At 42.5% G+C, this 24528-nt stretch overlaps 1 protein-coding gene across 3 annotated transcripts in view; it reads right to left on the minus strand.

The window, feature by feature from the left end:
* The window catches only part of ppp1r16b (protein phosphatase 1, regulatory subunit 16B), a 64676-nt gene that overhangs the window by 12630 nt on the left and 27518 nt on the right, over positions 1-24528 (minus strand). For all 3 annotated transcript variants that reach the window (XM_086117036.1, XM_086117033.1, XM_086117035.1), the window contains exon 3: positions 6367-6437. In XM_086117036.1, coding sequence (XP_085973162.1) covers positions 6367-6437 — 71 coding nt within the window. The remainder of the gene's footprint in view (positions 1-6366; positions 6438-24528) is intronic.

A 24528-nucleotide genomic window follows, 5' to 3' on the forward strand; every position in this document is an offset into this window, starting at 1 on the left:
TGATCTGAATCCCACATCGTGTATTCATAATTCATATAGATGTGCATGTTTTTTTGTTCTTTTCCTCCCAGATAAACACAAATGTAGAATTAGCAGTGTGGAGGCTGTACTGAGTGTCATGGACAGTACTTCCTCTATCGGTGAAAATAAAAGCCTGATCAAATTGAGATGTGCCTCACAGAAACGACACTACGACGACCCTCCGTCTTATAAAAAGACGGCGCGCGGATTATCTCACATCTCCAGCTTCCAGTAGCCCGTGGCAGTGGCAGATGCCTTAAATGCAAACCTACACACTAATTTACAGCCAAGATAATCTGCTTAGCCCCCCGAATAAACCCACGTACGGCGCATCACCCACCTGCTAGCCGGCTGCTAAGCTAAATCTTTTGCTCCACATTTGACTCCACTAAGGCCCTGGCCCTTCATGCCATTCCAAGAGCACTCCTGTGTACTTTTAATAAAATCCTTTATTAAAAGTACACCGGGGGGGGGGGGGGGGGGGGGTGACAAATGGCCTAGTTTAAGCATGGAAAACCGTCTGGCTGAGATTCTTCAGTGAGGTTAAGAGAAGTATGGTTGCATCGGTCCAGTGAGCGAGGCTGCAATTAAAAAATGGAAGCGGGAGAAGTTTGAGCCGAAACACAGCTGCAGTGAGTGAGGAGAGAAAAAAAAAAGAGTCAGAGGGGACAGTCGGTTGTGATTTGTGGACCGTGTGAACCACTGTTGCGTGTTCTTCTTCTCACATTACGACACACCTGCGAGAATGAACTGAATGTCAAATGGTGTGGGTGCAAGGACAGGCTGGCATTGTAGTTTGTGATCTATCTGGTGATTGTACTGAGTCGGAATTTAGCCTTTTAAAAGGGCACTCGTTGAAATTCAAAGGTACTGGCAACCAGTCCAGGTTGTATTCCACTTTCTCTTGTCAAAAGACAGTTGCTCAAGTTCACCATGACCTGAATGAAGCGGGAGAGAAAATGGATGGATAGATCGGTGATGAAATATTTATTTTATTGTAATGTGTGTCCAGGTTGTATCATTATTCTTTTGCCAAAAGTTAGCTGGGATAGGCTCTAATTACTCTGACCCAAAAGAGAACAAGTGATATACAAAATATATGACAGTTTTTTGTTTTTTTGGGGGGTGGCGGGTGTCGCGGTTGTCCCACACTTCTCAGCGAATGTCAGCTGCAATAGGCTCCATTTACTGACAACTTTAATGAGGAGTGGTGTAGAATAACACATAGATGGATGGATAACACTGCTCAACAAAACTTTTTTTAATTCAGAAATGCAAAAAAACATTTATATAGATGTTTTTGCTGATTCCGAATCTGCCCTTGTATTTTGTCTACAGCACATCGGATTTTGATCATAATAATAATAATGATAAGAAATATCATCATCATCATTGATATTACTCGAGTAACATATATTTAGTTCAGTAACTGGTGGAATTATTTTCCACAACGCCATAGCTACAAATTACAACAGATGGTAAAGTCTGTATTGTGCAAGCTTGTATCAGTGAAACAAAGAAAATATCAGCAAAAAAAACCTGATGTGTTCGGAAAACAAATGGTTTCTAAATCAGCCTCAATAATATGTTTAGGGACACACAAAGTCATGTACGATTAAAATTTGCTGTTGCCCATTCTAAGTAATTGATTGTTTTTTGCTTTATTGATTAATTTTTTAAAAGTTACGAATGTTCTGGCTGTACTTGTACCTGCTTCACTCACGTGAATGTGAGTGTGAATGTTTGTGTCTCTTGGGTAATGACCAGTCCAGGGCGTATCTCGTTTCTCGCCAAAGTCATGCGATAGACTCCAATTCACATGAGACTCTAATGATGACAAGCAACATAGAAAATAAAAGGATGGATGGTTGGCGTGGAGATGGGCAGAGGTAGTTTAGCGGTTCACATAGCGGACTTTGGTGCAGCAAATTGAGGTTGACTGCCACGCCAAATCAAGACGATGTTTCAGCCGTCCTCAGACTCGTAAGGCTAATGCTAAAAACAGGAGTCTCAAATGACCATCCGGTTATCAAATGTGATTCTCTGGCCCTAAAATTCATGAAGCGCTATATAAAAGCTGCTGAATAAACTACAGAGGCACACCAAATTGCCATCTCCAAGCTCCTCGTGGTTAAATAAAAATCATTGATGATCATTAAAGTGCCCATCTTAAATCCTCGCTGCACTCCTCATACATATTTAAGCGGTGAAATCATTGAAGTAAATGTTAGTTAATGACACTCCAGCAGGCAGCTCAGTGTGTTTCACAACACCATCAATTTTTCTGTGCTGCTTTTTCTTTTCATCCCAGCATATGTAGAGTAAAAAAAAAGTCACAGGCAGTGAGTGGGTATCAAATTCCATGCCACCTGCATGAAAACCAGGTTTGTGAACCACTACACTATGAATGGGTGTAGTTCACTGTTTGGAAACTTAGAGTGATGCTCATATTTGGCGTTTGGCTATTCAGAGTGTACCAAAACAGCACTGGACACTCGGCGCGTCGACTGGGGACACATTGCACCAGTCCTGGTTGCATTCGGAAACTAATGAGAGTGGCGTGCACACTACCTCTCCGAACACACCCACTCACAGAGTAGTGCACGGGAGCCAGAGTGAATTTCCGAACGTGCTTAGGTTAGAGTTAGATGGCCTGCAGTCTATCTCAGCAATGGACTGGCTTGTCATTAAAAAAAAAAAAATCCCTCCAAAATCTCCCAGTCTCACTGGAGGGTAAAGTAGAGGATGCTGGGAAAATTAACCCGGACCAACTTCTGAATGAGCAGCAGCTGCAGCTCGTAAGTAGCAAGGCTTCAAAATGGTGTGCGAACAAGCATTCCTCACTAAGAACGGGGAAAACAGCGAGGTGATGTGGGCGTGCAATTTATTATTATTTTGTCACACTGAGCAGTGTGCATGGAAGGGTATAAGGCATAATCAATTGCCGCATTTGGACGGTCGCGTCCAAATCTGTACCCTCAGGCAAATTCATAGCTTATATTGAATACGTTTTTACCGTATGTTACATGTTATGCGTTCTACTATTTTTTTAAATAATAAAAACAGAGACCCTCTCAAGTAAGTAAAGTCATGGAAATCTTTTTTTTTTCTGTCAGAATATCAGAATCATTCCATTAATCATTGCAGGCCTAAGGGATATATCATTGAAAAAAAGCTCAATACTAGCTTTTTTTTACTAGCAGCACAGTGGCCCTTCACCTGAAATTTTAGGGGCTCAAGTAGAAAATTTAGAGGTGCACGAATGAATTGCAAATCAACTTGCACGGTCAATATTCACATCTCAGCTATTTCGAATTTAACAATCGTGTCAATGGAGCCAATGTCAAAGGGGAGCTAGTGGGTTAATGGTTATGGTGTTGGGAAGGGAATACATCAAGGCATGTCAGCGGAACATCAGTACTAAAATGTGTGTGCGAGCGTGTGTGTGTGTGTGTGTGTGGCCATTGAAGCCATATATTGATGTAACACTTATATCAGTGAGGTAAGAGTATAGTTGAAATGGATGTGACATCCCATTTAAGCGAGATCACTGCCACTCGCCGCATCAATGTATGTGCGCATCTTATCTCTGACCCCATCTCATCATATTGGGTTGACAAAACAAAAAGCTCACACGTTTTTATATTCTGCTTCTGTTGCGAGTGTGTTTTGGATTGGGTCCTTATTTTGTCACTTTGATTTTCTCAGTATTTAAGGTGGAGTTGCTGAGTGACGCATTGTCAGAATGTTTTTATGCCCTCTGCATCCAGCCCTGCTCTCTGCAGTCACTTGGTATTTTTGTGTATAAAGACTATGGTTTTCCACTCTGTGGTTTGTTTGCCTCGGGCTCCAAAATTCAGTTTCTCATGTGCCATCTACAGGCACGATTTCCACATGTCCAGTTCGATAACAGCTCTCGTGTGTGTGTGTGCGTGTGCGTGTGCGTGCGTGCGCGTGCGTGTGCATGCGTGCGTGCGCGTGTGCGCGCCTTTGTGAAAGCAAGTGTGTAAATTCAATCACACCCGAAGTGAACGGTCTAGTCTTGACGAAAAATGCACAGACTGATTGATCCAAATAGAAAATGATGGTGTCCGCACGTTTTTTTTTCCTCAGTTCATGGAAAACAAAACACCCAAGCACGCCGGAGGTGACTGATAGTCTTTCACAGTTTGTCTTGTTACCTCTCAGTGGGCACAGGAGTATCTACAGCGTCTTAGAAGAAAAATGTGTGCTCGATGAGGCAATAAATAAATAAATTAAAAAGCGGCCGGAAGGTCTGAGTGGATATAAAACAAAACCAAAAACTTTTTTTGTTTTTCAAAATGTGTTATGATACTTTCGATCCATCACTTTTGTTTTTATTCAAATAAATTTACACGATGGTGTTTCCATGCTCTCAGGCTGTAACTTGAAAAATGACGGATCAACATCTTTCGAGTTACGGGCAGAGAAGCTCGGGAATTTGGGGAATTAGTCATGTTGTTATGTCCCAACCCAGCATGATTCACAATTCTTGCTCAAAGAAACATTTTCAGAAAAAGGCACAAAAAAAAAAAGGTACTCGTTGGTTGTTTCATTTGACGCTCAATGGGTCGACAGGCACTCCAGACCTAACAAACCATTAAAAAGTCAATTTTCCATGAGTTCAGTACATACAGTAATCCCATCCATCTATCCATTTTCCGAACTGCTTATCCTCAAATAATAGTTTTGGTATAAAGCTTATTTTTACATTTTTAAACTAGAGTAAAGTTGGAAACAGCCGCTCATTCTAAAGCACTGCTCTCTTCTGCTTTTCATGTTTTTTTTCAGTGAAGATGAGCTTATTGGTATTCTTGGGGGAAGGAAGGCGGCCGCGATCCCCCATCCGCCGCTGCACATGGTTTCACATCTTTGCCTTCAAGCACCCGTGCTTTCTGCTGCCCTGTTTGAATCTGCATGAAAAGGCTGCCTCTGCACTGTCGTGCCGCCCGCCGATGTCTCCGTAAGTGACTCGTTGCGTTGTAAGTACTGCAGTGCGAGTCTGCCACATGCTGTTCACTGTTGCACTCAGGACAACTCAACTCAAGAACATGATGTTTTTTGGGGGGGGTTTTCGGTGTGCCTCTCTGGAGAGCGGAGGAAACCGTGCTGTCAAGCCCTTTGTTGTCGCTGCCCGAATGGCATCCTTACATCATCAAGTTGATCGTAATTATCACACTTGAGGACAATTAGTTGCAGATGACTGTAAACAGAACTAGGTTGATTTGTGATTAAACGAGCCGATACATTGGCAGGGTAATCTGAACGTATATTAGCACCAGTAATGGCTCTATTAACAAGTGAAAAGAGCTGCGCGCCTTTCAATTTCCTTTTCCAACACGACTGACTGTGTTGAACTCATTTCCTCAACATGAAATAACATCTTCCGTATGATCAACATGGAGGGGTGGGCAAAATATGGCCTGCTGGCCACATATAGCCCGCTCTGTCCTTTTTGACATGATGTAGCCAGTCTTGTGGCATAAATGTGAATGAATTGTATTTTTATTTAAGTATATCATAAAAAATGTCATAGGGTTGATTAGTCAACTAGTGGTAGCACGGTGGTCTACTGGTTAGCGCGCCGGCCTCACAGTGCAGAGGTGCAGAGTTCGATTCTGGCTCCGGCCTTCCTGTGTGGAGTTCGCATCTTCTCTCCATGCCTGCGTGGGTTTTCTCCGGGTACTACGCTCTCCTCTCACATTCCAAAAACAAGCATGGCTGGTTAATGGAACAAATTGTCCCGAGGTGTGAGGGTGAGCGTAGATGGTCGGTTTATGTGTGCCCTTCGATTGGCTGGCAAACAGTTCAGGGTGTAACCCGCCTACTGGCTGAAGACAGCTGGGATCGCCTCCAGCATGCCCCGTGACCCTTGTGAGGATAAGTGGATCACAAAATGGATGGATAGATAATGTAAAAAGAAAAAAAAAAGAGTACTTATGCAGATTAAAAAAAATGCAGCTCAGAGTTAAAGGTTTTATGATGACAATTTCACCTGGAACAATTGAACTCAATGTAAATGACGAGCTATGGCAATCAACTCTGAAATTAGAGCAATTTGGATGGATCGAAACTGATTAGACTTTGGTGTTGCATGCAAAAACAAAAAAACAGGATGCATGATGATGACATGGGGTATTACAGAGATGAGCAATGATGGCCAGAAAACATTGGCAACAAAAAAAACTGTCTTCAGCGGTAATAGGAAAGGTGTTTGACATGCTGTGACAAGGACTCGGAGAGCCTTTTAACATTGAGGAGCACATCGGACCGTACAAATGAAGCTTGCTGTAACCATTGTTAAAAAGACAGCTTGGGTCTCACCTGATGAAGTGCGGTGAGGCCGTCTTCGTTGCAGAGGTCTGGGCTCACATTGTTCTTTAGCAGGTAGCGCACTGGTTGAAAGAGAGGAAATGATTAATGAGAGCCGACGGCCCGGAAATATTGCTATTAAGGTATATTTTTTGATTGGCTTGAATCAATGTCCTCGCCTCTGCACATTCAAGCTTCGTCCTCGTACACTAATAAGATGTATGATGGTTCATGTTCCTGATCGATTTTGTTTATTTTGGCTGAAAGTATGCAAATGTGTTCGGAGAAATAGTGGCTCTGTGCTCCCGAAATGAGCCACTGCTTCCCAGTTTGCCGTATTATGCATGGGCATACAAATATGCTGCATAAATGCTGCCAATACTATGATCGACGATACACAAAGAACATAAGGGGGTTAGTCACAAAAGTGTATAATATGCTGCTATGCCACCAATACAACTTCAGGATACACAACTTGTAGCAAACACAGTACATGAGGTACTTTGTCACAAGAGTGCACTGCTAGTTTGCATGTGAGGACGCAAGATCATGAGAAGAAATGTAACGACGTGACAAGAACCGTCCTTATCCTTTTGTCCCTCGACGTTACTGCCAATCGCTCCTCATTCTATTAGTCGCTCACACTTGTGGGAAGTTCAATTTGTCATATTAAAAGTCCTGCCAGGATGTTACCGAATTGACCTTGGGAAATATGGAAGGCATCGCCAGTGAGGGTGGGGCTATTTGTTTGGGGGGACCCGGGGGGAAGGGAGTGACGTAACGACAAGCAGGATTATAGTGTCTGCCGGCCTGGTGGCCAAATCAGATAAACCCTCCACTAATACACACACACAGAAAATAAATCAGCAATGTGAACTTTGGTAAACCTCGGAACAGGAAGTGATGGTTTGTGACATTCTGTTACTGCCATCTGTCTATATTTCACACACAAAAAAACAGGACAAAGAATGGGAGATGAGAGAGATTTGAGGTTGTAATTAATGTTAGTCATGTTGGCATTCAATCGTGATCTCATGCGGTGGTCTGTACACACAAAGCCGCTCATTCTTGCTAATGTGTTTTCAGACAAAAATGAGTTGGAAACTTGTCTTGTCGAGTGCATGACGTTTATTGGTGAGACAGTTAGCAGCCATTGTTCACTGCTGACAAGAGTAAACAGTGAAACCTGTAGCCACGCCTCCTTTCCCAAATGAGCCAATCACAGTGATCATAACCACCGCTTAATCATAACAGTGCATGTTCATCGCGCCTTGCCTCGAAAGCTATGGCAAGAAATAAAAACAAAAGAAATAAAAATCGATGCACAGCTGGTACCCAATAAAGGAGGTGCAAGGTTTTGACTTCCAAAACCTGGCTGATTGCCTGGCCGCGTGAACTGGGTTTTAGTTGTCTAGCCAGCAGTGTTACCAGCACTGCACATAACAGTAACAAGGGGCATGTCTTGGCTGGTCTGCTATTACATACCACTTAAATTGGTGATCGATGGTTACTGCGGCAACAAAAGATGAGTATTCTCGAAATTTCGAGTTGGCAAACTATCAACACTAATTTCAAATATTCAGTACATGGAGCTACTTTATATTCAGATGTGATGTATTGTTCTAGAATCTGTATTCTTGAACTTTTGGCTGCTTTCATGTACATTCATAAAGGAGGAATATCGCAGAGTATGTTCTCGGGGATATAAGTGACTTTGGCTTTATGCTCAGTGTAAAAATAAATGACTTTGCCTGAGGATGCATTTACTTGAAGAGGAGCTGGCATCTTTTTGCTGCAAGTGCTCGAGTCTTTTTAGAACAGCTCATAAAAAAATAAAAATAAAACGCATTACTTTTTAGTACAATATCTTCCCACAGTCATGCTCCAATATTACATTCATTTGAGATTGTTCAACTTCACGTTTCCACTGGGACTCTGCGGGCCCTATTTTCATGCTGAGCACAAGTCGAGCACAAAGTGGAGTCTAACTCTGCACATAGTTGGAATTTTCTTTGGTTTGGTATTTTGCTAGATTTTGCATCGGCAGAATTGGACATAGCTATGTGCACGCCCCTTTTGTGTGCCGTTGTGCAATGGAAGTAGTCCATTCTCGGCCGATTTGGTGGCATCCCTCATTAGCATCAAAATCATGGCGGCTTGAGCGCAGTGCACCCAAGTAGGCCGTGCTTGCCATTGTGGAAACAGAAGTCGACTCAAAGAAGATCCGTGCATGACATTGACAGGTGAACTGCAAGATCTCTCCTCACGGATGATGTAGTCGGCTGCGCACGTGACGTGTGCATTTTGATACCGCCTGGCAACTCCGATCGTGCATCTGTATGTTTGGGAAATAGTGCTATTTTTAAGATGACAATGATTATAATCCATTCAGTCAATTGATTTCTACAATGATACAGAGGCATTATCCTGTGGTGGAGTCATATTTATGGATGAGATCCGATGACATCAACCACACACTTTGTGTAACCAAATTTGTAGATGCGTTGCGGCAGGAACGGCGAGCGAAAACTACTTTGTTACCAAATTGTCAGATGAGTCGGGGGCGAGGCAACACTGTATGCTGAAACGCCCAGAGAGGCACATCACGGCTCCAAACAGAAAACACATAGAGCAGTCTTACAGCAGCACGAAAATGAAGCAACACCAATTTTTCCGCCAAGCACACTGGCACTAGTCTACCAAACGAAGGTCCTGTGTGTGTAATGTCATGGAACTACTCCGATATGTTCTGCTTGGTAGTCGGCTGCCTTGCAATGTGATACAATCTGTCTATCATGTCAAAGTGTGCCATAAATATGGCCAAGGACAAGGTTATCTGTCACTTCCACACACACGCTGATCTGTATTCATTGAAAAGAGGTGGGAGCCTGCGTTCAAAACATCACAACAACAGCAACAAACGGAGGCTCTCGATTATCAGTGGGAATCAAGACGTAACATTCAGGTCACAGTAGCTAGCGAACAAAGGTGAGGGGGACAAAATCATTGTGGTGAGAGAGGAAATAATACAGAATGCTCCTTAGAAAGCTTTGTTAGTGATTTGAAATACTAACAAAATCGTGACAATGTCATAATCGAAGAAAATTCCTGTGCAGAACTTTGTGAAAATATCCTGGAATGCGCCATGTTGCCTGTGAAGCAGTGATTCTGCCATCCCAACCCAAAGGGTGCTTTAAGCTCTTTAATTGACACTCAGTTGGAGTTTACTATAAAACGTAAAGCGCCACAAAAAGAATTCCACACATTGTATATTTAAATAAAAAACATGCTTCAGGTTTAAAACATGACTTGTGCTAATGCTAAAGTCAAAGTAATATCATCGATGGCAGTGATATTATGCCTCAAATAAATATTCACACACAACCGTTGTGGAAACACAAACAGAGGTAAGAAAACACAACTCAAGGGCAGAATTTCTTAACAATCTGCGATCAATTTTATGAATAGAATTCAATCGCAACAAGCGTGTACTCCATCCATGGACGGCTCCATACTGCCCCTAAGAGGCCAAAACATGCAGGAATGGATTATGGATGGATGGATGGATGGATGTTTTTTCAGTTGTTATTGTTGCTGTATACTATTATTTACCTTTTCCACAGTTATTTTGTCCTTGTCATATTTAAAGTTTAAGTATTCGAGGAATTTTGCCTGAATCAAAATTCAAAGACTCCGAGATGTGACAGGGCTATGCGGTGCTGCCACTGCCATGTTACAATATGCTGCCATGCCGCCACTGCAAGAACGCACACCTTCGATCTCGCTTTTTCTTTGTCTCCAATTGTGCAGTTATTTGTATCCAAGAAAAGTCCGATTTCCATCAAAATGTCCCTTTTATAAAATAGAGTATCTGAAGGAAGAGTGACTTGGCTCCATCAGTCTGTGCCATTTTCCCTTGAGAATGGGCAAACACGCACACACACACACACACACACACACACACACATCTTTAAAAGGCAATCCTTTAGATGGAAGGGTCACCATGGCGATTATCTGCCATCAGCGCACACATCTCGCGCATGCCTTCCTGGGCGGGCTCAGTGAATTCCAAGCGGCAGGGGAGCTGGACAAGATGCTTCCCAAAAGATAAAAAAGATATATCAACAAACAAGGGCACAGGAAAAGGAGTGCACCCTTCCTTCCTGTTATCTCGCCGGGGTATGCTGTCAATAGTGCTAATGTTAGCGATAGGCCCCGTCCCAAGTGGACCGAGAGATAATTCAAAGGCAATAATTCGGGCGCCACTGTGGACCCCCGAGTCATAACACTTATTAAAACGCTTCATCGCCACTTTCAGGGGATATAAAAAATCTCCGCGCTGTTGTTAAAATGCCAGGTTTTGGTGGTCTTAAAAATAATAATAATAATAAGACCAAGATAAATCATTGCAAAACGTTTTCCACTATGAATGTGACCCCTTAGCTTAACAACTCAAATTTAAAAAACAACATATTTTTGAGAAGAGAACACAAAAAAGTATGAAGTAAACACATTAAAAGTAAGACGATGTGGTTGCACAAGTGTGCACACCCTCTTATTACTGGGATGTGTTGACTGTGTTCAGCATGAACCAATTACTTTCAAACGGCAGTCGGCACACAACTGCCTCCATTTCAAGTGCCTTGGATTAGACCCAAATAAAGTCAAGATGGCTTTTGTCAGGTATGTCATCTCACAAATCTATCTTGATGTGATGACCAAATAAACAGATGTGGCAAAAAAAAAAAGTGGTCCAATCAGTGTTTTTTCCAGAGACAGAAGCGGAGCTACAAACGTACTAAATAAACTCTCGTTTAAACATTTTTCAGTCACAGCACATTTGACGGTCCTCTTTTTAGACATGTGACAGGTAAGAATGTCACATTACAATTCATGCAGGTTTTATGATAATATTAACCTGGGACCCATGCTTTCTATTTTTGTTATTTCCGATAAAAAATTCAAACTGTTGATCTTTATTGGCTTATGATGAAATCTCATCTAATTTTCTCTTGAGGGCCATCCCTTTTACAAGCAGTGTCATTGGCGTGCATTTTGAGGTGACTTAACATGAAACACGACTCTTGTTATAGAGCAGTAACATTTTGTTGGTGAGATGAGTGCAGAGGACACTTTATTGCACGGATGGATGCTGAATCACGGCCTGGCTCCCGAGGGCTCTCTGGACTTGGGCAACGAGGGGCGGGCTAAATTAGGGTCGGCTTGCGTGAGTAATCCAATAGGCGAGTCCAGAAATCAACGATTTCCCACACAGAAGCTCACTTTGTGGTAGCAAAGCAGTCCATTTTTTTTTTTTTTTGGTGCAGCGATAACATCTGCCAGAGATTCTGCTTCTATCGCACTCGTTTAAATGATGCTGTCGAGCTATGCTTGATATCCTTTATGTGCTACGTCTAAAATGTCACTGTGGTTTATAGTCCCTCTAAGGGAGTAACAAGCTGTAAAAATTGAAGGGAGTAGTTTTACTGCTTTGTTGTACAGTATATTCATGAAATAGGTTTACTATCATGGCAAGTTTTGTCTAGCCAACTATTTTCTCAAGCATTTTTCGCCATTAGGATTCTAGGTCAGCCGCAGCCTATTCCAGCTAAATGGGCGAGAGAAGCGGGTTCAACCTGGACTGGTCGCCAAGCGGAGAACCGCGATCCACTCATTTTCCGGAGCGCTTTTCCTCATTCCAGTTGCGGGTGAGCTGCAGCCTATCCGAGCTAATAAAACAAGAGATGCGGGCTATATACCCTGAAGTGGTTGCCAGTCAGTCATCGCCAGTCAGGCAGCGCTAATTATCATTACAGTTACAGGTACCTACAGCTTTTTTCAGCAAATTATTTTCAGCAAGATGCAGGAGTACACCTTAAATCACGTTACAGTGAAACTCCTCTACAACGAAATCATGTTTGCAGCAAGAAATTTTTCACAACAGGGAACTTTTCACTGTTGCAAATTTTATCTCGAACGTAAACACGAACACACACACACACACAAACACACACAAACGTATATGTTTACTTTTTATTTTTATTCTAATAGTGCATAAATATGAGCATACACTTATAGCCAGCGTAGAAAGAAAAAAGGGAAAGAAATTGCGAAATTTACAGTACGTTCGGCATTTATTTTCACTTCCATCAATTTCTTGAATAATGTCTTTTATTTTGCTTCCTCCATCTTTCATTTTTATTACCTTTATCCTGCCTTCAAGCGTTAAAGCTTTTCTTTTCTTCACTCCTTGGTATGCAAAGGTCCGTTTTGTCGCCATTTTAGCAATGCAAAGTTTGTGCTGCGTCTGAAACAAATACTTCCTGTACTACTGCGCATGTGTAAACCATGTGTAAACGAGGCAAGAGCAGAGAAAAAGAGTTTGTATAACGGAACAGGGGGACTTTTCATTGTAGGGGGAGCAGAAAAGTGGGTAATGGCTTTCATGCATTAAATGTTTTTCACACTAAGGGGTATTTTCGCCCATGCAGGTTTCATCAGTGGCAGACGCAGCGCTGTGCACGGTTCCCCGCTACCTTGCGATCTAGTTTTCCGTTTGCTTCGTAAAAATAATTCATTTCAGCTTTGAGTGCGGAATTGGGCGAAGCAGACATGATGAGCGATCGATTGGTGAAGACTCGCTCCAAAGCAGGGGAGCCCCGCTTAGCGCCGAATGGAGGCATGTTAACGTTTGTGTCAAGCATCAATGGTGAATTCTCAAGTTCAAATGCAGCCAGCCTCCAATTTCTAGTCACGACACCTTTATCAGCTATAAAATCCCCTCCAAAAGTATTGGAACGACAAGGTCAATTCTTGGTGGGGGGTTTTTTTGGTGGGGGGGTTGTTGTTTTTATTTTTTGGGGGTCAACTGAAAACCTTTGGGTTTCAGATCAAAAGATGAATTTGAGACTAACATTCAGAATTCCAGCTTTTATTTCATGATTTGTTAACCCAAGGGTCAGAACAGAGCACCTTTTGTTTAAAGCCACCCTCTTTTTTTCAAGAAGGCAAAGTATTGGAACATTCATTCATTCATCTTCCGAACCGCTTTATCCTTACTAGGGTCGCGGGGGGTGCTGGAGCCTATCCCAGCTGTCGTCGGGCAGTAGGCAGGGGACACCCCGAATTGGTTGCCAGCCAATCGCAGGGCACACAGAGACGAACAACCATGCACGCCCACACCCACACCCACACCTAGGGACAATGTAGAGTGACCAATCAGCCTGCCATGCATGTTTTTGGAATGTGGGAGGAAACCGAAGTACCCGGAGAAAACCCACGCAGGCCCGGGGAGAACATGCAAACTCCACACAGGGAGGCCGCAGCTGGAATTGAACCCGTTATTAAATTAAATAGTGTTTTATACTTGCTGGCATAATCCTTACTTGCAATAATTGCATCAGGTCTATTGACTTCACCAGACTGTTGCATTCTTAATTTGAAATGCTTTTCCAGGCCTTTACTGCAGCCTCTTTCAATTCTTGTTTGTTTCTGGCAGTTTCTCCCTTCAGTCACCCCTTTAGGAGGTAAAATGCGTGCTCTATAGAGTTGGTCACTCTAAGTCTTACAGTCTAAGACTTTCCACTTTGATCAAGTCCTTTGTTGTGTTTTGGATTTTCTTGTCGCATGATCAAGCCTCTCCTGATTAATTTGGGTGCATTTTTTTGTAAATTAAGAATTCATTATGAGTTACATCATCGATAAAAGCTAGTGAGCCCATTCTATATTAGAGAGGGAGAGAGAGAGAGAGAGAGAGAGATATTAATTTATCCATATACTGTTCAAAAAAGATAAAGGGAATACTTAAACAGCACAATGTAACTCCAAGTGGGGGTGTGTGTTTATATAAACATATATAAACATACTGTTTATATTTGTTTTCTTGATTAGAACCCTACTTAATTGTGTTATTTACAGTAAGCCATTTAATGATAAGGAATAGACGCGCACAGTACACATTATTTACCAAAAGCAAGCTCCTTTTTTGGGAACAAAATGCGCAACAATGCCAGGGGAACTCATCAGAATACGTTACTCATGGCTTGGTACGATATCCTTGCTCAGTTCTCCGCTACACAGAAAGTAGGCCACATCCATAAGTAGCATGGAAATGACATTGGTTTTAGTAGGACATTTGGAGAGGAGAACGGCAATATAATTAGCATTCCGCCAGGCGTTATAATTATCCTGCGCATGATGACCTATTGAGGGACGTTAATTGTACGCTACGCCACAGCAGGACCCCACGATGTATGGAGTCGCTAAGAAATACAATAAACATAACACATCTCTTCGCGGGGTTGCTTCACTCTATAATGCCGATGGTGTCATTAGCAGGCAAATCCTTCAGTCAATGTTGCACACGCCAGCAATTCCCAGACGTTATTAGCTGTGTGGATATGAGCTTTCATTTTCGAACGATGCCAAAGACTCAATGAAGTGTCCCTGAGACTGAACATTTTCAATCAGCGTTTTAGAAGAGGGCACGGGTATTGGAAACCTGCTCGTGGCCCGTGAGAGCATTTGATGCGAAAAACAAAACATTTTGAACAAAATGAAAGTCAAGTCTCTTTTTTTTCCCAGAATAATCAAAGCGGGACCTCGCAGTTTGCATGTCTGCCTCACACTTGGTTCATTCATGGTTGCAATGTGTGCAAGGGTACCCCATTTCTTGACCGTCAACTGAGAAAGGTTCCAACTTGGAAAAAATCCTAATGGATTGTGTTTGTTTTGTTTTTTCCCAAAAGTAAGATAAGAGGCATCTTACCATGCTATTCATTTTGTACAGACTCCAATAACTTGCGTTCAGAAACAGATAAATTCAATTTTTTTTCCTCTGGATATAAATTGATTTCAAGCATCGCCCCAACAAGCCCCCCGCCAAATTGAGATGAATTTTTAAATCTTGTTTATCTTCTTTTACCAATGTAAATTTCATTCATAAAACATACAGATCTGGGTGAACGAAATTCATTGTTTTTCCTCCAAATGACTTTCCAGCATGTTGGAAAATTATTCTTCAAATTGGACAGTGCCATATTTCCGACTTGACACTGATGATGAGAAAGTTTATGCCAGCTCACCGATAATAACATGACTGAAAAAAATAAATAGATCACAGGAAGGAATGCTTTGCAATAATCTACATTTATTGACAATGAACAGCTCATACACCAAATGTACACAGAACACTAAAGATTAGAACTCGAGGGCATCAATGCGGCCTGGATGAAAACACGTGCCGTGTGAAGGTATTTCCAGGCAGAGAGGAAAATCCTCTTGCTTTGTGTTCTTGCCAGAGTGGAAGCCAGGTACAGTTTGCGCAACTTGGCCAAATGGGGAAACCCATCCTCATTCTAACGCCCGCCGCAGCGGGGAATTCTGCATCGTGTGAATCTGCGGAGTTTCTGTCTGTGCAGTGGAATAATTCCCTGCTATCTTTCCACTTTGATGGCATGCAGCGTACTGTGTACGGAGGCGTTCAAACAGCTGGCAAGGCATATTCCGCATGCAAGCTTTGATCACAACCGAAGGCAACGGCAATCCACTGGGCAACATTCAGGGAGCTGGTCAAGTAAAATAAGGACATGCCAGTTTCACAATGCGGTTGCACCGCAGCACGGGATGAAAATTTTGTTTAAAATCCTGCTTGAGTGCTTGTCAAATCGGCACACGCAGATATAGAAAAGAATTTAAATCCATTAAGGCGACAATCATCTGTTGCTGTCGTCCTCAAGCCAGGAAGATGTGACTAGGGATTAGTCGACATCACACTCTAAACCACGGGTGTCAAACTCATTTTTGTCTCGGGCCACACTGTAGTTCCGGTTTCCCTTCGAGGGCCGTTGTGAATTTTGGGAAACCATATAAATGTTTAATCACCTCCATACACGGCGCACAACAAATTGATGGATAATTAGTTTTAAAATCAGAAGTCAAAAATCACTGTTCTTGTGGATTACATATGACAAATTGAAATTTTGGTTCAGACTTTAGCAAGCATCATGGAACTTGACATGCCTGATTTGCTCTCGCGGGCCACATAAAATGATGTGGCGGGCCAGATCTGGCTTGACTTTGACACCAGTGCTCTAAACGTTACTGAAGAGTAGTGACGTCGACTAGTCTGTTGAACTCCTACTTCATATGTTTTCGTAAACAGAGTTGGATTTTTTTTTTATACTTTACATTCCACAAAGGCCCTCGAAGGATTGAAACAAATGGTCTCTTGTTCATCACAGCAAAACCGTCCCGTCCCGTCCCCCCACCCACACACACACGGGCCAACTGACACGACATGGTACTGTTTCCAAGTCTGGTCCAGACCTTTTGTTTGAACTATGTGCGGTGAAGAGAGTGAAAATAATAGTGTAAAATAAAGTTCGGGGAGACAAATGTTTTTCTTTCTTCTTGGCTTTGCAGTCTCCACGTGTCCAGCTGTGCGCCAGACAGTAAAGATGACAGCCGCTGATTACTGGGAGGAACAAAACGTTGGGCCAGCAGGGAGTCAAACCAAACTATGCGAGTCCCATCTCAACAAGTACAGATGTGAGGAAAGCACCGGCCAAAGATTTTAGCGCATCACATCCCTAAGGTCAGTTTTACAGTATGTCCTGTATACATTGTACAACGATAGTAGAATCCTTTCATCACCTGGATGCACACAACATTGCAGAGCAATCATGTCAATTGACTGGAACCCTAATTGTTGTTCAAGACGTCTCCACATAAGAGATTTCATCCGTTCAAATTGGTACAGTTTAAAAGGTGGTTGAAAATCGCCGTCTCCTCCTACAAGCTCTTCTGTTGCAACCGTCTCTTTTATCGACGGGTGTTTTTGGAAATATTCTCCATGTGTGTTCTGCCTCACTCCGACTATTCATCAATTTAGAGCGTTGAACCTCAAAAAGGGAGTGTCCCGCCCGGCGCTCTGGCCAAGCGCACAGTGCGTCAGGCAGATGGAAACATTCAAGCACGAGCTGCTGATTGATTATAACGCATTTTAGGTTATAATGCACGGTTCGTATTTGAGTTACACCTCCCGCTGCAATATGATTGCCCGGCAGCTGCTTCCGCATAGGACACGTGTAGCCGCGTACACGCTAACCGCATATACACGTCACAGACCAAAATGGCAAAGGATCGTTTCACTATATTAGAAAAATAAAGTGGTCCATCGATTGTTCTATGCAGAGCCACTACTCTCAACATGGTATTCTGATGAATGTTGGATTTCTGGAAAATCAATTAAGCAACAAAGTCCACCCATTTTTTATCCCTAGCAGCGAGCGATCCTTTTGCCACTTGCCGTCAACTAAAAATGACATCACAGTTGCTCAGGTGATGGTAATGCTCATGAAAACGGCGTGTCCACATTAGGAAATGGCTCAACCCGACGTAGCGCGGGTGGAGTGTGGCGCGTGGGATTGCGCTTGGTACCGCGCCACAGACCTGTGGTTGGGCACCACTGGTGTACTGCATTGGGCAGGGACGTTTATTTGGAGCCTATTTTAGCACTTGCTGATAATCAACTAAAATAAAACTGTACCGTTGGTTTTACACCGTCCAGATCAGGCATAGCACATCTTAAGTTCAATAAAAATAATGGAACCACTTTGAGAGATGACATTTCTCTTCAGCAAAACAATAATCTGCTCGTTCCACATTAAGATTTCAAAAAAAAAAAATCAAGATTAGTAGTGGCAAAAGGTCTCGATAATTTTTATCAATATCATAGTCAATTTGCAAAATTTTAAATCAATTCAATACAAGGTATTGTTTTGTGCGTCTGCAGTTTACCATAACCACTCGGTGTCCTTCCAATGAGGCATTTGGTTTACTTTGGTTTGGTTTGGTGAGGCATAATCCTCGTTGGATAATCCAAAATCCTATTTTGGGATTATGGGCAAGGAGGAGAGGGTATTCATTAACTACAACAGGGAAGGGGTGATGGAGGGGGGGGTCACTCATTTAAGGCACAATTGTTCAATTTAAATGATATGATTGGTGCATTTTGTAACCGGGAAGAAAATGAGCACCGATGTGAGGTCGCAGTTGGGGAGGAGCTGAGAAGTCCGACACCAGCCAACCTGCCCCACTGATTGATGTAAACATTTTAGACCCTGAATCAGACTGATTGTCCTCCAGCTCTAGGCCAGAGTGGCAGCCATGTTGATGTAAAATGAGAACCGCCGCTGAGTAGCTGGAGGCCATGGTGACCGCGGTTACCATGGAAGTAGGAAGAGGGAAACTAAAGGGACCCGTTGCCGGTGCTGGTCATTGGCTGATTTTTATTCATTGTAAATCATTGTAACACACTCACAAAATGGCTGTCAGGTCATTCAATAGGTGTACATATTAAAAGCATCTGCATGGGACGTCTGTTAAGTCTGTTTGACAGTAAGACTATTGTTCTTTGAAGTTCCTATAAATTCCGTCACTGGCCAATCTACATGTCCATCATTTGAGCAACAGTAATTGGTTGTGAGGTAACTTCCTCTACAGTCTATTAGTGGGTCGGTATGCCTCGTTCCGCTTTGCCGTGGCTTGTGTGTCTCTTCATCTCCCACTTTCCCGAATGGTCTGACTCGCACAAAATGCCTCTAAAGAATAATACGCTGTAAGCCGATGTTGTCATTTTGACTGGGAAATGAAGGAAAACGTCAGATGCAAAAAAAAAAAGGTTTTTGCGTAATCCCGCTCCCAAACAAACATCCTGGCTCAGTGATAAGAATGGTGATTCTATGAGAGCACAATCAAATGAAGGAAATGAAAACGAGTGCTGCAAACGACTGTAAAAAGCGAAGGACACAATGATGGAAGGGATCAGTGAACTGCTCGAGTATAATAAACAGCCCATTACTGATGTGTCACATTTACACAGGCCAGTCATTTACTAAATGATGCGACTGAATAAGCAAAAAAACGTCAGTCTGGTCTCAGTAATCCTAAATTATGTTTTGTGAGCAGAATGAGTCAGTTGCTCTTGCCCGGGCTGAGCCACATAAAGTCGTCAACAGAGCGGAGAGCGTTTGAAGGAGTCTTTACCCAACTGTTAATTTATGAAGACAAAGCGCGAGAGGAAGGGGGTGGTTTATAAAAAAAAAAAAGAAAGAAAGAAAATAGTTGAGCTGGCCTCGAGGCTGGCCCGAGAAGTCATTAATAAAATGAAGCTAGAGGGCTGATGGGAAAAGATGAAATAGTAAAGTGAAAATACAGTAGTGTGACTGTTGAGGCTGACAGAGCATAATTAAAACATATCTGCTCTAGTCCACAGCAATCTGCAGGCTAAGACTGTTACTCAGACGACGATAATCCTGACAGTGTGATAGATGTCGCAGGCACAAGGATACATCTTATCTCAAAGTCCTCGTGGTGGCGTGGCTTCAAGCGCCGAATGACACTTCTGTAATCAACTGACGAGCAATGTTCATTTCATCAAGTCAATGACAACCCGCACGACAAGGGGGAGCAATACTAGTCTGACGATATCATGAATATGCAAAAATTGGATGTCGGGAAAACAATATTGGATGTTTTAAAGGAAACATTATGTGTGCACTTGCTCACAAATTCAAAACTGTTCCAAAGTGTGGACAAAGTGAAGAGGTTTTTTTCCACCCTTAATGTGACCTTTAACCTCTAAATCAGTGGTTCTTAACCTGGGTTCGAATGAACCCAAGGGGTTTGGTAAATCGTCTCAGGGGTTCGACGGAGCCTCTGCCATGGAGGGTAAGACACACCCGACTCAACATGTCATTATTTATGACACGCCCGCTTGGCCATCACTGGCTGCAGATGATCACATGACATTGCTTGTCCAATCAGTGCTGTGGGAAATTGAGTTCGGGTAGTAGTCAATGTGTGACTGTCGTATGTACGTCATACAATTAAAAAATATATATAAGTGTACTTATCTCTTAAAATTTTATTGACTTTTTTCTGTTTTTAATAAATGTGTTTTTTTTATTATCTTGAATTTGTAAAAAATATACAGTATATAGATTTATTTTTCACTAAGGGTTCGGTGAATGTGCATATTAACTGGTTGGGTTCGGTACCTCTAAGGTTAAGAAATACTGCTCTAAATCGTAGTAGAGGGGAAGTAAAAAATAACAGATCGTGTGATTGCACAAGTGTGCACACCCTCTTCTCAGTGGCGATTCAGCAAACACCTGCCACCATTCAAAGTGCCTTTGATTGACCCCAAATAAAGTTGAGCTGTTCTTGTTGTTAATTTATCTCCTACCTGTATTTTTTTCTGGATGGGGAAAAAATTTGATGTCAATTTGAGGTCCAGTGAAGCATAACTGTCTTAAGTGGTTGACTGACTCAGAGCACAACACCTATTCGGGATGGCCACTGTTTTAGGAAAGCCGGTATTTATATTTATTACTGAAGCATTTCCCGACTTCTCAGCTAGTCAAAGAATACTACCATACCTGCCACACCAATATGACTGCGAATCAAAACAGAGCATTGTTTTCTTTGTGAAGGCCGGAGTTTTCAGACAGCTCTTGTATTCCATCTCATTAGACTGTGTCAGCGGTCCTCTTGTTGAGGCTCGTCTCTGTATAAGCCAACTGATAGCCTTATTGTTATGAAGGGAACACATGTACAATGCAAAATTCATCATGTACCTTTTCTGCTTTGGGCAAGAGAACCAAATTATTGATTTGAAGACAGCCCCAAGTACACACATACTAATCATTTGGGACACATTTGAGTATTTTTCCTCATCTTAAGACAGCAGATGTCTCTGAAAGATTGTCCTGAGCAATTACCCTGTGGTGTGGAAAACAGTCTGGCCCGACAATCGTTAATGTAAAGCCTGTAAAGACCTTGAGTGGCGTTGCTACACCTGTTTCTTGTTCTACGACAGACATCTGCTTGGCGGGAAGAGACTCTCGTGGAGATGTGCGGTGTAATGCACACTATCAGAGCAATAAGAACACGCTGATTTACTTTCCTCGTCATTTGTGGGGGTTTTCCACATTTACCGTAATTTCTGTACTATAAGGGGCTTCAGAGTAGAAGACGCACCTTCAAATGGCCTGTTTTAAAACTGTTTTCTTATATAGGGCGCACCGCATTATAAGGCACATAGAATAGAAGCTACAATAGTGGCTGCGGTTGCGTTATGCATCCACTAGATGGAGCTACGCTAAGGGAATACAAAACAGCTTTATTTATTAGAGCTTTCACAACCGCTACAGCTGTAACAAAGTGCTTTACAGAACATTTTAAATACTATGTCCAACATATCAGAATATTGATCCATATACAGGTCTAAAGTGTCCTTGGGTGTTTTGAAAGGCGCTTATAAATAAAATGTATTATTATTATTATTATTACGATAAGGCGCATCGGATTATAAGGCGCCCCGTCAGCTTTTGAGAAAATTGAATGCTTTGGGAGGTGCCTTATAGTGCGGAAAATACGGTATTTAATTGGCTACGGTGTTAAAAATCAGTATGTGTTTGTACACATTTTAAAATCCAAAAACATTTGATATTTGTTCAGTAATGACTTAGCCAACTGAATACATCATCTGTGTTCTAAGTGTGCAAGATGAGACAGATTTAACACAAAAAGTGTCATCTTCCGCAGCTTCTGTTTAGAACATTGGTGACTAAGAGTCAGTCTTCTATTCTGGTGTGGCAAGAATAAGATAAGAAAAGATAAGAAACCCTTTATTAGTCTCGCAATGGAGAAATTCCCGATTCACAGCAGCAAAGTTATGAAAGGAAGAAGTAGAACAACAAAATATAGGAGCTGCTGGAAAGGCAGCCACTCTCGCGGCGCCATTTTGAAGTCAAAATAACAAAAATAACACAACGCAACACATAGGACACAGACAGTCGTGCAATCTTCACCACTTTTCTGCATACGCTTTGTTGTCTGAAGCAGTTCTAGATGAAAGAGGAGAGGATCAAAGTGTCCTTTCACCAGTGGATCAGAGACGTCATGCTGAAAATGTGCACACGTCTGCTACAAGCTAAGTTTTGAAAGCAAACACAAAGCTGTAGCGTCCATTGACGAAAAAGAGATTGGCTCACATCTCCTGTCCCATGTAAATCCACTTCAATTCCAAGCCGCGACTCCCACATCTGCATCGGCGCTCCGCGCTAACGCTCCTTTCTTCTCATCGTCGGCTCCTCAAGCCTTACATCCATCCAGCCGCAGACCGTTCAACAGCACCGATCTCTCCGCTGAACAAAGCGGGGCTGTGAAAACTGCTGCCCATAACAGGCGCAAGACACAAGCGCCCCGGGACTGTCCACCAACGACAGTCAAATGGCGCCGACATTCCTCCCAGGCAAAAACAGTGCTGGTATATCCATGCTGCCGAGAAGGCGCAACCACCAAGCACAGAGTTTCCTCCTTGATGAATGTCGTGGCCAAAAAATGCTGAAAAAAGTCCACATCAGGTCCACACGACGTAACAACAAACACAAAGAATGGGGTCTAAAGGTGTGACACAAGCTCACTGTAGCACTGGCATGTGCATCTTACAGTATGTGACAGTTGTCTAAGTTCAAAGGTGGCACTGGCTGAGTAAACGGGTTCCTTGTCACTCAGAGAGGAGAAGAAAATTGCCATACTACCAGAAAAAAAAAGCACTTGACTATACTGCACGCTAATAAACAATATGGGTGCTCATCCACTTTAATGGCAGCCATCTTTGCTGCACTCATGAATCTACACCTTTTTATGAGAGCTGAAAGAAGAATTAAAAGGGATAACAAGCTTCTCTTTGGTCTTGGTCCAATTCCATTAGAAACGTGTTAGGCAGCAGCAGCTGCAGGGGTCTTTTTGTAGAGCCACTACGGATGTACGGTTTGCCCCCACTCGTGTTTCTAATTATGGTAACAAGATGTTAGAACCAGCTCTCGGTGTGATGCGGTGCGGCTCTACATCACGACAAGCTACAACCGCAACAATGCCAAACAAACACAGCAAATGTTCTATAATCTCTGGTCAATGAGTTCCGGTCATTCAGCTGATCAACTGTGCGTGTTTGGCTGAATTGTTTCTGCATGCAGCTGTTTTGGATGAGTTGCAGACATTATGATTAATACCACTCTCTGCTTTGAATTCATCTTTCTCTCACAGCGTCAATCTGAAGTGAGCTTTATTGTCTTTGTAAAGAGAGACACAATGTCATTTCAGCAATTGTCATGTTGACAATAACAAAAAGGAAGAGCTATGGGTGTCGTTACGTTGGGCCTTCAACAGCATTTAAACTTGTTTAAAAAAATATTTCTTGAATAGATTGTAAACATATTTAAACATTTTTAAAAAACTGCAAGTATAAAATGTTGAGGAAAATTCTATACTGTCTGAGTGTGGCTTTAAGACGCGGGGCTACGGTGGGCTGGCGCGTGACGTGTGAGTGTCTGTACGTGAGCTGTGTCCAACAGCTTTTCCAGCGTGAGTGTGCCAAACGTGTTTTCCTCCTCTTGTGTAAATCACAGCTTTCTGTGATACTGTCAAGCGGAGATTTTTGTGCCGGACCGGTACACGTGTTTCACAAATAAATCACTGTTATGCCACACACAAGCAATTAGAAAGTCAATTTTCCATAATGCGTCCCCTTCAAAATGGGTCATTTCAATCTGCAACATATAAATGGGTTGAATTCATTTAGTTCGGATCATTCAGAGAGATTTTCTAATCCCAATCAGAATAATATTAAGTGAATCGATTCAATGATCTTCGATTTTACTCATACGGCAAGGTGTCTCAAAGTAGCCCCATGCACACTTGGTGCGTTTCTAATTGCATCGCATTACGCCTTGCTCCAGTGCCGCTCGCATGGGGCCATATGCTCGGCAGCGCAGCCGCTCCGCTCCAGCAAGACAGGAGGCGCGAGAAGAAGACAAAAAGCTCCTGAGAGAGCTCATTTGCACACAAATAACTGAGCAAGACTGCTTCTTCCATGAGGCCGCCTGGCTTGTTGCTGGAGCCGAAAATCTACTCGCTCCTCTTGCGTGCGCTTTATGCTAATGACATGGTAGGAAGAAAGGGGTGAACCCAAAGCAAATGTGAGCATCTAAAAATGGACCATGGATTTTGGGTTGAGGCTCCTCCAACATCAAATTGGATGTTATAATTACCAGTGGTATGTGAGGTGTAATTAGTGTGTTGTCACTGGTGAAAACACGCTCTGTG

The sequence above is a fragment of the Hippocampus guttulatus genome, chromosome 8 (genome assembly GCF_054856545.1).
Source record: "Hippocampus guttulatus isolate MCC_2025c chromosome 8, RoL_Hgut_1.0, whole genome shotgun sequence".
In the NCBI taxonomy this organism is placed as follows: Eukaryota; Metazoa; Chordata; class Actinopteri; order Syngnathiformes; family Syngnathidae; genus Hippocampus; species Hippocampus guttulatus.